Here is a 14950-nt window from a genome sequence, read left to right as displayed (position 1 = left end):
GTAAATCGGTCCCAGCTGGTGTAGGGGCTATTGTAAATAAAGTGGAGAAAGGGCCGGTTATGGTGTTGAACTTTGGCTGGTCAAAAGATTGGGCTATTGTAAAGATATCCGGACACCTGCCATAACAATGCCTAAACACGTTATCGAGGCAGGCGGTGAGTTGCCGCTGACTAGATGGGCCCCTGAAACTGCCGTCGTAAAGACGACCAGGAGCAACAGCGGTGTGAGCGGCTCAGGGGTGTCGAGAGGTGTGCGCCGCTTTCTACCCAGTGGCTGATAACAGCCACTGTGCCAACTCGCGTCTTATGCATCTTTCACTTCCACCCCCGGAGCATATAGCTCTAACGATTCCTCTCTGGACGGCCAATGAAGGCAAGCCAGAGCTGAGAGTCCTGCGGGTCCCCTTGGGGTCCACTCCGACCGACGAAGACACGCCGGAGACGGAGACCCTGACCGACTCTCGGGTACACTCGGGTCCGTGGGGTCGTTACTCCCCAACAGCTCGCCACAAGCTGCCCTGCGGGCTTATTATTATTATTATACATATCTAAATATATATACATACATAAATTATATATATGCACAATATATACCTACGCAGCGGCACATGATTTTTCAGTAGGGTTTTAAAGCTTTGAAGAGTTTATTGCACAAATTAAATTGACTTAGTTGACAACCCGTCTGGATCCTGCCTATGAAGCCGATGGTCCCGGGTTCAAATCCTGGTAAGGGCATTTATTCGTGTGATGAGCATGGATATTCATCATGGATGTCTTCTATGTATTTAAGTATTTATACATATGTATATAATATGTATATCGTTGTCTAAGTACCCACAACACAAGCCTTATTGAGCTTTCCGTGGGACTTAGTCAATTTGTGTAATAGGTACTGTCCTATAATAGTTTATTTATTTATTGCGATAGATAAATAACATCCACCATAATCTTCTACGTCATTTCTTTTTAATTAGGTACTTTATTATTGTGCAGACTAAGAAAAGGTTGGTACGTGGCGTAGAAAAAATAGCTGCATCGGCTAATGCTTCCACGTCCATCTTGGAAAACGAATAGATCGCAACTGAATGTCGCCATCGTGTAGTGGTGTTTTCAACCATCGCATGGCCATCTCGCTGGGCCAGCGCTGGGCCATTGTGAAGAGGAGCCATAAGTGTGAAGTTAGCGGCCAAAGACATTTTTTAATTGTTTTTATTAGTTTACCAGTATATGGCTAGTACTAGTATCTAGTCAGTATACTTATATGGCTTATGTTTGAAAAAACTTAAATACCGACAGTGGTATCGCTTTCTTTAACAGCTAACTTCCCACCGGCTAAAGAGGCTGTCAACACCCAATGTCCTTGAAATTGATGTTACTTAAACAGTTTTTTAAGAAAGACTATTTGTTTTAGTCAAGTAAGAAAAATATATGTTCATAAGTATTAATTATATTTCAAAGACCGTGGTTGTACTCGATACATGATTGAACGAAATCGGCTCGATAGAAAATAATTGCAAAGATTGGTCTTAAAATCACAATTAAACGGTTCTATGTCTTTATTGTTTTGACTTATGGGTCTGCAATTAAAATCACAATTTCAAAACATTTATATCTAAACCGCTATTGAGTAAAATATTACACTAATAATCCACTTTTTTTTATTTAAATATTTTTCTTATTATTCCCTTGCCCAGGCCCAGTAACATGCGACAATGCTATCTCATTTACTCCGATACAAATAGACAGTGTGCGCGCTTTAGGTATTGACAGCCTCTTAAGATACAATTAAGATATTTCTTTGTAAACTTTACTAATTAACGTGTCCGCAAAATGTATCACCCTCAAGTGCGATGCTTGCTAATCATATCACTTGACTATAACCAACTACGTCTGATCACGAATCCAAAGTAGTCAAGGATCCGCTGGAGGCAAAATGGTTGATAAACGGCAATGGATTCTTAATTCCGTCAGGAATTAGTGCGGCGTGCCGTCCAGGGAACCCCCTACATCTTGCGCCAACACCACATGTGGAATGTGTCTATTCTAATATAATTATTCTAAGATTATAGTATATAATATATCATAAGATAACGTGTTCCAGCGTTGTTGGCATAATTTATTACCAAGCACAGGCACCTTAAAGCAAAGAGAATTTACTATGACAGAGAGGTAAAGTCTAAGAAAAAACGTGCTGCTTAGTTTGACATTCATCACAGATGGCGCTGTAATGCGCCATATGTTTTGCGGCATAGATCTAAAAAAGTAAAGATATATAAACCCATGCATACAATTCCGATCGAAAAGTCTCGTTAAGCAAAACACAGCGCCATCTGTTGTATACTTCGTAAACTACGTGGCCGATGGTCAGAGCAAAGATACAATCAAGTCACTTTGGCCAGAGACACCCGAAAGTAGACTACACTTTTGCCTCCAAAAAACGTGTCTAGAAAAATGACTTGAGGGAGACCTTAGTCCCTTTCTTTCTTCAGGGCGACGATGAAGTGACAATTGAATAAATGTTATCATTATTGCCACTGTTAAACAAGTCATGCTACTATTTTTATTAATATAAATATCATTATTATAGATTTTGCCGTGCTAATTTATTAACTTCATTTAAGCGCCAATTACATCCACATTTCCCGAAAACGCTTATCAGGCCCGAAATCGGGACTAATTTAGGGCGTAAGCGTTTTCGTTGTAAGGAATATCAGCACATCATTAGCAATATTTGAAATGTAAAATTACTTTGTCTTCAATTACCAAAAATGTTCAATGTTTGATATTTTTGCATAATTATGAACTATTGTTTTACATTTCAAATATTGTAAACGATGTGCTGATATTTGGTGAAACGGAAAAATACTCTTTCTCGGGCCCGATATGAGGTCTGATATCAGGCCTTATAAAGTGTGGAATATTAAGTAGGAATAAGTGGGAGTTAAAACATATTAAAATGTGTTAGATAAATACATTATTTTTTAATTACATACAAAATACTTCATAACCCAAGAAGCTTGATTTTCACTGAATGTCAACATTTAGAAGGACTATTCTTAAGTGAGTCAATAAACTACCCTAACCTACCTACTTAACCAATAAAAATGACATTTATTTTAATAAATATGGTAATAGCAGAGGTCTCACTCGAATTATATCGCTCGGCACGTTTTTTGGAGGCGAGAGTGCACTCTACTTTAATATATGTCTCACGCAAGGTCACCCAATCGTCATAATGAAACAAAATGATCGCTTACAATTTGTTTTATATATACACTTATGATATGATATGAAATATCATTTTTTTTTTAAATTTATTGAGAAACAAACAGTCTTAAAATAAACATATGAGCAACTTAGCTAATAGCTATGGATTGATTTCGTTATAGACCTATAGTTTCCTAATTTTAAATTATTCGATGTACAATTGAAAAATAATAATAGTGTAAACTTTGAACGTACATAACAAAAGCGTAAATGTATATAAAAAAAATATATATAATATATATATATATATGTAGAGAACTGAGAAAATAGTTAAATCACAGGTATCTATTATCAGGTTGCTGCAACTTTTAACCGTTATTTTAGAAAAGAATATACTGCTCTTTTAAAGAGGCCTAATGAATTGCAAAACAAATCTGCGTCCATACATTTTTCATTGTACTGCCTACATGCGCGCCCAATATATGAATGCTGTGCGTATTTCGTTCTGCTGTTAGAAATGCTAAATAATGCCTTACTGCGATATCATAAGTGTATATGATGTTTTTCTAATAGTTTTTACACAATTTCATGACACAATTAGGCATTTAAAAATTGGGAACGTGGCGCGTTTCCTTCCACTGCGCAATTCGCCACACGAATGAGCGCAGGGGTGTATGCCGTGTGTGTAACTAAATGCGATTTTGACACCCATGTATTGGCCCCATTCGTAGTGCTCGTAAAGCCAGTCTTTAAATATATATGTCTATGTTTTGCGGTCACTGAATTGTCAAGCGTCAACGTTTGACAATCAGAGTTACCGAAAAATGTATGAAGCAATACAGCGCCATCTCGTTTACCTGTCAAATTTGAAGCACGAAATTGTCTTAGATTTTACGCATCTTAATCAATGTATCTTTGCTTAAAGACACTACAGTGAGTCGAGTTCGGGTTAATCCAATACAAATTAGTTGGGGGCATAGTGTCGCAAGAATCGTTTGTTAATAACGTATGAGGATTTTTATAGCGTCGGGGATACCTTTTCGAGCTGTTCTCCGAAGGTGTCAGTGGTGTCGGCGGCGCGGAGTCCCCGGCGGCGGCCGCGCAGCTCGGCCACGGCGCGCTGCGCGGCGCGCGCGTGCGCGCCGGCCAGGTCCGCCGGGTGCCGGCACTGCTCGCCCAGCTCCATGCTCGCGTCGTACAGCTGCTGTGCGGCGGACACCGCCTGTCCGTTCCTCGCCGCGTTCAGAGCCTCGTGATTGCGAAGGATTGCTGTGATCCGCTGGATACAAATATTATTTTTGTATTTAGAACCAGTATACAAAGTATCATAACAATCAAAAAATCGTAATTTGTTGCAAATAACGATGTTTTTCTTTGGAGCAGTCTGTTTCTGTTAATAGTTTTTGAGGCAAAGCGGTTGCCTCGCTGGTGCAGCGCGTCCGGGATATTCGCGGATGCGCGCGTGGACGGGTCCCCGGCCATCATGCGCGCGCGCTGCGCGGCCGCGCCGCGGCGCCTGCGGGGCAGCCGCAACAGTCTCCTGGCTGTTATACTCGTACTTATAGCTGACAGGCTTGACAGTCAGCTTCTTGTGCACTGGACCAGGGTACACTCAGTGGTAGCTACATACATATGACTCACATGAGTGTATGTAGTTAATACTGATATATGTGCCTCGCTCCAGTTGAAACCCTAAAATATTTGAAGTTAAATTTATTTAAATAATAATTGTTAGGATTAATATTTGTATCTAGCTATAATTCATATAATTGTAGCGTATAGCCTGTTTCCGCAGTGTCCATATGTTTCTATATCTATATGTACCTACCTACATACGTTTGCATGTATTAGGATTCCCTTTGTTTTAGGCGAGAAATTTTTACTTACAAAATACACAATATAATTTAGCAACTTAATACTATAAAACATTAATCGAATAATTATCCTATTTATCTTATTGTGAATCCAGCCATTTTACTTATAATCATTTTACAAGTATTAGTAGAGTCTCGTATCTTCATACGTTATGACGGACGTACGAAACGCTCCGAAAAGCCTTGCAAAATATGTTTCGGAAGCCTTTTCGGAGCGTTTCCTTACACTTTGTGTAGTTAAGTGTATATAAGTCCAAATTTGCGATAAGCCTGATAGTTAATAGAAAAGGACCAGAGAAATCTCATAGCAAACAGCATATCTTTGCGTCTCTTGTTAATATATTCAGTGCTTTAAGTGGTTGCGGCATGATGTTTTAAAACAATGCTTAAAATAAATAGTTAGAGAGGAAGAGGAACGGACGGAAAGTAGCTACCTTTAGAACATGTCTCTGGGCTCTTTCTAGGTTAAGAAGAGTAGTATTAGCTAATCCGCCCCATGAGGAAATATACCTACAGTATAAAATCACCGACTGATATATCGCAAAATAAACTTGTTTGATTAAGTAAGGTGACGCGATTGCCAGTAGTTTTTTGAAATGGTTTTTGTTTGTTTTAATATTTGTATATCAACTTCCAGATACATCCCCATATAATAGTATGAAACCTTCTTCGAACTAATAAGATTCTACCTTTTAACAAATGTCTTCATTCCGTTGTCAGTGCAACAGACACATCACTATATATTATCATAAACACTGCCAAAGATTAATACAGCTGTATTAATGCATTTGTACGAGTATTAACTGCATTCTAGACTGTTTCTTTTTCTTGTCGATTATTGGAAATAACTTTTGTTTAAAATTTTTTTTTTAGCCGTTTATTATAATTGAAAAATATTAACGTTACAGCATTCCGGAGCAATAACCTTACGTGGGATTTCAGGCTTTGAGGGACACACTGTATAAGAAGTTATTTGGATTAAAGATAGGTAGGGCGCGATGCAATGTCATTTAACTTACCTAAATGCAGATTTGTCTGGCCTAAAGTAGAAGTAAATAACATAATTAAGACTAGAAGTAAATGTTGCTCGTGGCGAGTATTGTTTCCGCCATTAGTTATAAGTTCAGCGCTTCTAGATATAACTGGTCCATTTAAACTGTAAAATTACGATGGAAGTTGAACACGTATAGACTATGCGAGGCGGCAAACAGCGAACTCACCTCGTCCAGGTTCTCGAGGTGCGGGTCGGGGTCGTGACGGGCTGGGCTCGTGCGCGCGGCGCAGAGGGCGGCGCGCGCGGCGCGGGCGGCGGCGGCGTGCGCCGCGGCCAGGTCGGCGGGGTGCAGGCAGGCCGCCGGCAGCAGGTCGCGCAGCGCCGCCAGCGCCAGCCGCCCCGCCGCCGCGTGGTTGCGCTCGCTCGCGGCGCACGCTGACAGCAGCAGCACTGCGCCGCGTCTCTCCAGATCCTGCAAAATAACATACCCAGCCCCCTTCACCAAGGAGTTTTGGTCGAAGGGTGTCAAGTTTCGGCGGTTCCGCGGCCGGCTCCCTGACACCGCGGGGTTGCGTAATCACGTCGCAGCCATAATGTGATTTGTAGTGTTTAGTTTTAAAATATTTTTTATACATAATATGTTTGCTACTTTTAAAGTATTGTCTATATGCCACTAGTTGCCTGAAAAAAAAACAATATCGGTGAGGTAGATTTTTATAAATTCATGTTTTTATAACTCAAAAGTGTGGGTCAGAGTGTACTATATTAATAGTACACATGTTTCATCGATGAGCTTGCTTGCCGAATAACTATTGCGCGATTACGCCGGAACACAAGATGAATAATTTCGATTCCAATGAAAACTAAAAAATAATTTTGGCGACAAAACAGCTTTTTACTGCTTACGCAGTTCTGGTGTGGGAATTGTATGTGTGTTACTCGTACTTGGACAAGTTGAGCTCGCTCGGGTTCCTCGGGAGCGGCGACCCTCTCGTCGAAGCGCGCGGCGGCGGCGGCGCGCGCGGCGGCCACGTCCTCGCGCAGGTCGCGCTCCGGCGCGCACAGCGCGGGCGAGCGCAGCGCGGCCGTCAGCCGCTCCCACCGCTCTCTGGCCGAGGCCACTGCTAACGCTATCTTCTTCTCGTTGTCGTCAATATATTCAGCCTCCAGGTCGTCGAGCTCCTGAAACAATAGTCGCCAGAGGCGATAAGTAAGTATTCCACCAAAAACATTTTCTAGTAAAATCGCACTGTAAAAAATTTATCAGATCTCATGTAGAGCCAAGCTTCTAACTCTACAAGCCCTAACTTCGCTAACTCTACACCTTAGTAAAAATATGTGGTTTGGCCGATTCGTTACTACAAGTACTATTGTACTTATAACAAATAAAACCGACCAAGAGCATGTCGGGCCATATTCCGTCACAATAAGCTAAACTGTACCTTTCACCCGAGTTAAACAAATAGGCAAATTTGCATAGTCAGTACCTAATTAAAGTAATAGACGTATGGTCATAACATATATTTTAGCAAACTGCAGTAATTTTAAAATGATTTTGTTCATTAAAGCATGAAAAAAGCGGCCAAGTGCGAGTCGGACTCGCGCATGAAGGGTTCCGTACCATTTAAGACGTATTAAAAAAAAATCTACTTGCTAGATCTTGTTCAACATTTTACCACTTTGGACACACATTTTACCACTTTGGAACTGTCTCTCGCGCAAACTATTCAGTTTAGAAAAAAATGATGTTAGGAACCTAAATATCATTTTTGAAGACCTATCCATAGATACCCCACACGTATGGGTTTGATGAAAAAATTTTTTTTTTTAATTTATTGACGTATTAAAAAAAAACTATTCACTAGATCTCGTTCAAACCAATTTCGGTGGAAGTTTGCATGGTAATGTATATCATATATTTTTTTTAGATTTTTCATTCTGTTATTTTAGAAGTTACAGGGGGGGGGGGGGACACACATTTTTTCACTTTGGAAGTGTCTCTCGCGCAAACTATTCAGTTTAGAAAAAAATGATATTAGAAACCTAAATATCATTTTTGAAGACCTATCCATAGATACCCCACACGTATGGGTTTGATGAAAAATTTTTTTTTTTAAATTTTTATGACGTATTAAAAAAAAACTACTTACTAGATCTCGTTCGAACCAATTTTCGGTGGAAGTTTGCATGGCAATGTATATCATATATTTTTTTTAGATTTTTCATTCTGTTATTTTAGAAGTTACAGGGGGGGGGGACACACATTTTTTCACTTTGGAAGTGTCTCTCGCGCAAACTATTCAGTTTAGAAAAAAATGATATTAGAAACCTAAATATCATTTTTGAAGACCTATCCATAGATACCCCACACGTATGGGTTTGATGAAAAAAAATTTTTTTTTTAATTTTTATGACGTATTAAAAAAAAACTACTTACTAGATCTCGTTCGAACCAATTTTCGGTGGAAGTTTGCATGGCAATGTATATCATAAATTTTTTTTAGATTTTTCATTCTGTTATTTTAGAAGTTACGGGGGGGGGGGACACACTTTTTACCACTTTGGAAGTGTCTCTCGCGCAAAACTTTTCAGTTTAGAAAAAAATGATATTAGAAACCTCAATATCATTTTTAAAGACCTATCCATAGATACCCCACACGTATGAGTTTGATGAAAAAAGATTTTTTGAGTTTCAGTTCTAAGTATGGGGAACCCCCAAAATTTATTGTTTTTTTTCTATTTTTGTGTGAACATCATAATGCGGTTCATAGAATACATCTACTTACCAAGTTTGAACAGTATAGCTTTTATAGTTTCGGAAAAAAGTGGCTGTGACAGAATCGGACAGACAGACGGACATGACGAATCTATAAGGGTTCCGTTTTTTGCCATTTGGCTACGGAACCCTAATAAAGTAGGTATAGCAATAAGTCCTAGACGTAATGCATTGTACACGAGTGCAATAAACGAATATGAATATACAATTTACGGGTTTGCCTCTTATTTTTTTATTTTTTTACTATTTCGTTCTAAAAATTGCCAATAGTCAACGGCATTGCTCATACAGCCAATGAACTGTTTTAGAGAAATTAAATTAAAATAGAATGAGTAAAATAAACAATTTTTATCTTAAATTTTAGCTTATTTACTTATTCATTATTCTTTTATAATTGTATACATGTACTAGATACAAAAGATATTGAATATTATATTAGGTTCATACATGCTACCCGATTCGTACACATGAGTAATGTGCCAAATAAATTTAACAACGTTTAACTGCGGATGTACGCGTTTTTAGGGTTCCGTAGCCAAATGGCAAAAAACGGATCCTTTATAGATTCGTCATGTCCGTCTGTCTGTCCGTTTATGTCACAGCCACTTTTTTCTGTAACTAATAAATTTTGGGGGTTCCCCATACTTAGAACTGAAACTAAAAAAATCTTTTCTCATCAAACCCATAGGTACGTGTGGGGTATCTATGGATAGGTCTTCAAAAATGATATTGAGGTTTCTAATATCGTTTTTTTCTAAACTGAATACCCGTAAAAAAAAGAATGTATTAAACGTATTAAAAAAAATTTAATACGTCATAAATGGTACGGAACCCTTCATGGGCGAGTCCGACTCGCACTTGGCCGCTTTTTTACTACTATGAAGAGGATGCTTTTTGCGATAACTCAAAAACAGCTAAACTAATCATGTCCGCTATAGTTTTCATTAAGTGTTTTTCTTAAGATTCTTTTTTCATATTTTTTGGACGTATGGTTAAAAAGTCATGTCCCTGGATATTGACATTATGAAAATATTTTTACAGAATTTTATGTATTTTCGCTTGGCTCGTTTTGGCGGGGGCACTACTCTGCCCCCAGATAAATGAAACCCTTTATCAAATGTACCGCAATCGTGGATCCCAACCTTTTCCAGGTTCGCAAACCCCTTCTCGTCCCCGGCGCGAACGGCGAGCGGCTCGGTGCAGTCGGCGGCGGCGCGGCGGGCGGCGGTCAGGCGCTCGCGCAGCTCGGCGCGGGGGCGCGCGGGCGCGGCGCGGCCGGGCGCGTGCGCTCGCAGCCGCGCGCGCGCCGCCGCCGCCGCCGCCAGCCACCGCGCTGTCGCCACGGCGCGCCCGATGCTCTGCGGCGAGGGCACGTGGTGGCGGAACGTCTCGAGGTACGCGCGCAGGTGCAACGCCAGGTCGCGCGCGCGCAGCACGCGCCCGTCCACCTTCTTCACGCGTAGCCGCGACGGCGACAGAACCAGGGGCACAAACTCGCGCAGCGACGCCTTGAACTCTTCCGTCATGTCTGCGAACAGGGAGCCGTTAACTCGATGCCAAATATTAGGTAATGTTCGTTCATTGAAAATAACTGCAGGGAGTTACCAGTGAGCTGGCCGGAGAAGGCTGGGTCGGTAGCGGCGTGCAGCCCGGGGTGCGGCAGCAAGCAGCACTCCACGCGCTCGAAGCTGCTTGTCAGCCGCTCGCGCACCTCGCTCAGTTCGCGCGGCTGCTCTGCGTGTACCTGCGATACCGACAGCTCGTATACTAAACTAACCCAGAAACCGACCCGAATGTTCACCATGCCGACAAAAATCTCACGCCACCGCCGTCTATGCGGCACCATTGGCGTAGCATCGGTGTTACCCACGGCGCTTACTTTTCAATGATAGATGATGTGATCACGAAATGCTTTCCATAAAAAACGAACGTCGACTGTGCTCTGTTGCAGAATGATTTAACTAGGTTTGAAACTTATTGTGTGGAAAATAATCTGTTTTTAAATAGTGACAAATGTTCAGTTATTACTTTCACGCGGAAAAGTGATCCCATTGCATTCAGTTACCGGCTGTGTGGCAGTACTCTAACACGACAGCACAGTATACGTGACCTAGGGGTGTTAATGGATGCAAAACTAACGTTTAACCCTCATATAGATCATATTTTAAACAAGGCATATAAACAAATGGATTTCGTTCTTCGCGTGGCAAAAGATTGGAATTTGCTTCTGTGGTTTGGAATCCTTTCTTTAATGTCCATAAGACTCGAATTGAAAGACTCCAGAAAAAGTTCATTAAAGCACTGGAATTTCGAGTGGGTCGTAACTATGTAAATTACGCTTCCTCGGCTACACATCATAATATCCAGCCACTTTCACTTAGACGGTCCTGTACAGATTTAGTATTTTTATTCAAAATTATTAATAATATTGTAGATGCCCCCGACTTATTACATAAAATTGGTTTCCGTGTCCCCCGTAGAAATGAACGTAGTTGTCGCAGTAAGGCATTATTTAGCATTTCTAACAGCAGAACGAAATACGCACAGCATTCATATATTGGGCGCGCATGTAGGCAGTACAATGAAAAATGTATGGACGCAGATTTGTTTTGCAATTCATTAGGCCTCTTTAAAAGAGCAGTATATTCTTTTCTAAAATAACGGTTAAAAGTTGCAGCAACCTGATAATAGATACCTGTGATTTAACTATTTTCTCAGTTCTCTACATTTATATATATATATATATATATATATATATACATTTACGCTTTTGTTATGTACGCTAAGTTTACACTATTATTATTTTTTCAATAGTACATCGAAATTTAAAATTAGGAAACTATAGGTCTATAACGAAATCAATGCATATAGCTATTAGCTAAGTTGCTCATATATGTTTATTTTAAGACTGTTTGTTTCTCAATAAATTAAAAAAAAAAAAAACGAAGTGCTGGAAGCTCCGGTCCACACCCGTCCCAGTCTAGATCCTTAATAGATATGTTATACAGCCAAGGTCATGACTTGAACTGCGCCACTTCAATTACCTCATAGAAATAAAAAAGCGGCCAAGTGCGAGTCGGACTCGCCCAAGAAGGGTTCCTTTATGACGTATTAAAAAAAACTACTTAAACTACTAGATCTCGTTCAACATTTTACCACTTTGGACACACATTTTACCACTTTGGTAGTGTCTCTCGCGCAAACTATTCACTTTAGAAAAAAATTATATTAGGAACCTAAATATCATTTTTGAAGACCTATCCATAGATACCCCACACGTATGGGTTTGACGAAAAAAAAAATTTTTTTAATTTTATGACGTATTAAAAAAACCACTCACTAGATCTCGTTCAAACCAATTTTCGTTAGAAGTTTGCATCGTAATGTATATCATATATTTTTTTTTAGATTTTTCATTCTGTTATTTTAGAAGTTACAGGGGGGGGGGACACACTTTTTTTTCACTTTCGGAGGTTCTCTCGCGCAAACTATTCAGTTTAGAAAAAAAATTATATTAGAAACCTTAATATCATTTTTGAAGACCTATCCATAGATACCCCACATGTATGGATACGTTGAAAAAAAAAATTTTTTTTTAATTTCATGACGTATTAAAAAAAAAACTACTTACTAGATCTCGTTGAAACCAATTTTTGGTGGAAGTTTACATGGCAATGTATATCATATATTTTTAGATTTTTCATTCTGTTATTTTAGAAGTTACGGGGGGGGGGGGGGGACACATTTTACCACTTTGGAAGTGTCTCTCGCGCAAACTATTCATTTTAGAAAAAAATGATTTTAGAAACCTCAATATCATTTTTGAAGACCTATCCATAGATACCCCACACGTATGGGTTTGATGAAAAAAGATTTTTGAGTTTCAGTTCTAAGTATGGGGAACCCCCAAAATTTATTGTTTTTTTTCTATTTTTGTGTGAAAATCTTAATGCGGTTCATAGAATACATCCACTTACTAAGTTTGAACAGTACAGCTCTTATAGTTTCGGAAAAAAGTGGCTGTGACAGAATCGGACAGACAGACGGACATGACCCAGCAAACATTTTTGGTGAAAATAACGATAAAATCACCTATTATAGGTCGCAAATCGGACAGTGACCAAAATGAGTTACCTCGAATCGACGTGGAATCCACCTGGATTTCACCAAAGTGGGGAAAAAAAGCACGTGCCGGCTACGTCGATTCCACGTAATTTTAGTAATTGTGACCTAATGGTTACTACATAGGTAATGTTTGCGACGTGGATTGGACGTCGCCACGACGTGTAATGTGGTTGCAATGTACAAAATTAGTAAGACTTACTATTTTTCAACATGATTTCAACGTGTTTTTTACCATTTAATTACCAAGAAAGGTTATTTTTTTATGAGATAGCATGAAGAGAAAGAGACAAATATATTACGAGAGTATTTTCTTTCCGCTCACAATCAAAATGTCTAACGAAAAATCAATCTTAAGTTTCGCAACGAGAATGGCGGCCATTACTTGGCGTAAAATAATTATCTTGGTCGATTACGCAGGAATTATAGGATGAAATCTTGTACGCTGAAAATTTTCTCGTGCAGTATGTTAGGTTTTTATTCAAAACTACTGATGGGCTTTCGAAATACTTAAGTATTAATTTTTTTTAAGCTCATAAGTAGTATGTATTGCTTGTAATTGGGGATCGTAAATTTGTGTTCGGAGTTTGTAAATATATTAAATTGACTCTATATTTTTTTTCGTATAAATGAAATTAAAAGTGCTGTTAGATTTTATTGTTCTAGGTATTACAACATACCAAAATTTTACAATTTGCAATAACAAGACCTAATTATAACAAAACAAAATGTCGGCTCGACTAAAAAGTTAAGTTTACCTAAAAATACGACGTACTGGTATTTAAGGAAATTTTACGTAATATATACTCAATTTTTCGACCTAATGGTGCAGAGTTACCGTTTAAGGTCGAAGCGACCGCCATCACAACGTCGCTTTGACCGCGTACCGCGAGGCGAGCGCAATCGTATTCAGTATTTGTTAGACATCGCGGGCGTAGGCGGTGTGCTTACGACATAGACATATATATTACTTCGTAAAGACTGGCCTTACGAACACTACGAATGGGGCTAATACATAGGTGTCAAAATCGCATTTAGTTACACCCCTGCACTCAGTCGTCTGGCGAATTGCGCAGTGGAAACGCGTCACGTATAGCCATTCCCAATTTAAAAAATGCCTAATTGTCTTGTGAAATTCTGTAAAAACTAGAACAGGTAAATCATATCAATTTTTTTTTTATATTGACCTTGCGCGGCGCGAGACGCGATGCGGCGGTACACAGACACATATTAAAGTAGATTGCACTCTCGCCTCCAAAAAACGAGCCTAGCGAGATAGTTCGAGGGAGACTTCTACTATTACCATATTTATTAAAATAAATGTCATTTTTATTGGTTAGGTAGGTTAGGCTAGTTTATTGACTCACGAATGGTCCTTCTAAATGTTGACATTTAGTGAAAATCAAGCTTCTTTGGTTATGAAGTATTTTGTATGTAATTAAAACATAATGTATTTATCAATCACATTTTAATATGTTTTAATTTCCACTTATCCCTACTCAATATTCTTAAGTGAAGTTAATAAATAAATAATTTATTTCAGACCAAGTTGATCCATTAGCTTGTTAGTTACAGAGTATCGTAATACTTAACTATCTATGTTAGTTGAACAATACAAACAACAAAAAAATAATTAAAGTAAATATATTACACGATATAATAATATGATATCAATTGACAGGGGCAAGCAAGGCAAACTATCTCAGAAGTAGAGACTTGTCCCTGCTAATTACCTCTTCAACCCAGAAGCGAGTGAGAGGAGAGTCGAGGCGCTCCGCCAACGCCCTTAGAAGGTCGTAATAAACTAGCACGGTAAAATCTATAATAATAACATTTATATTAATAAAAATAGCAGCATGGCTTGTTTAGCTGTGGGTGGCAACGAACATTTATTCAGTTGTCACTTCATCGTCACCCTAAAGAAAAAGGGACTAAAGCACCAATTACATCCACACTTCCCGATAACGGGCCCGAAATC

General features: G+C 39.2%; 1 protein-coding gene across 1 annotated transcript in view; it reads right to left on the bottom strand.

The window, feature by feature from the left end:
• The window catches only part of LOC133534193 (uncharacterized), a 29385-nt gene that overhangs the window by 4000 nt on the left and 10435 nt on the right, over window positions 1–14950 (bottom strand). Inside the window, exons 7-11 of the mRNA XM_061873280.1 lie at window positions 10456–10594; window positions 9993–10378; window positions 7020–7256; window positions 6301–6546; window positions 4243–4485 (exon numbers count right to left, since the gene is read on the bottom strand). Coding sequence (XP_061729264.1) covers window positions 4243–4485; window positions 6301–6546; window positions 7020–7256; window positions 9993–10378; window positions 10456–10594 — 1251 coding nt within the window. The remainder of the gene's footprint in view (window positions 1–4242; window positions 4486–6300; window positions 6547–7019; window positions 7257–9992; window positions 10379–10455; window positions 10595–14950) is intronic.

This window comes from Cydia pomonella, unplaced genomic scaffold (genome assembly GCF_033807575.1).
Source record: "Cydia pomonella isolate Wapato2018A unplaced genomic scaffold, ilCydPomo1 PGA_scaffold_67, whole genome shotgun sequence".
In the NCBI taxonomy this organism is placed as follows: Eukaryota; Metazoa; Arthropoda; class Insecta; order Lepidoptera; family Tortricidae; genus Cydia; species Cydia pomonella.
The sequence above is the reverse complement of the archived record's forward strand: the minus strand, read 5'-3'. Positions and strand labels throughout refer to the sequence as shown.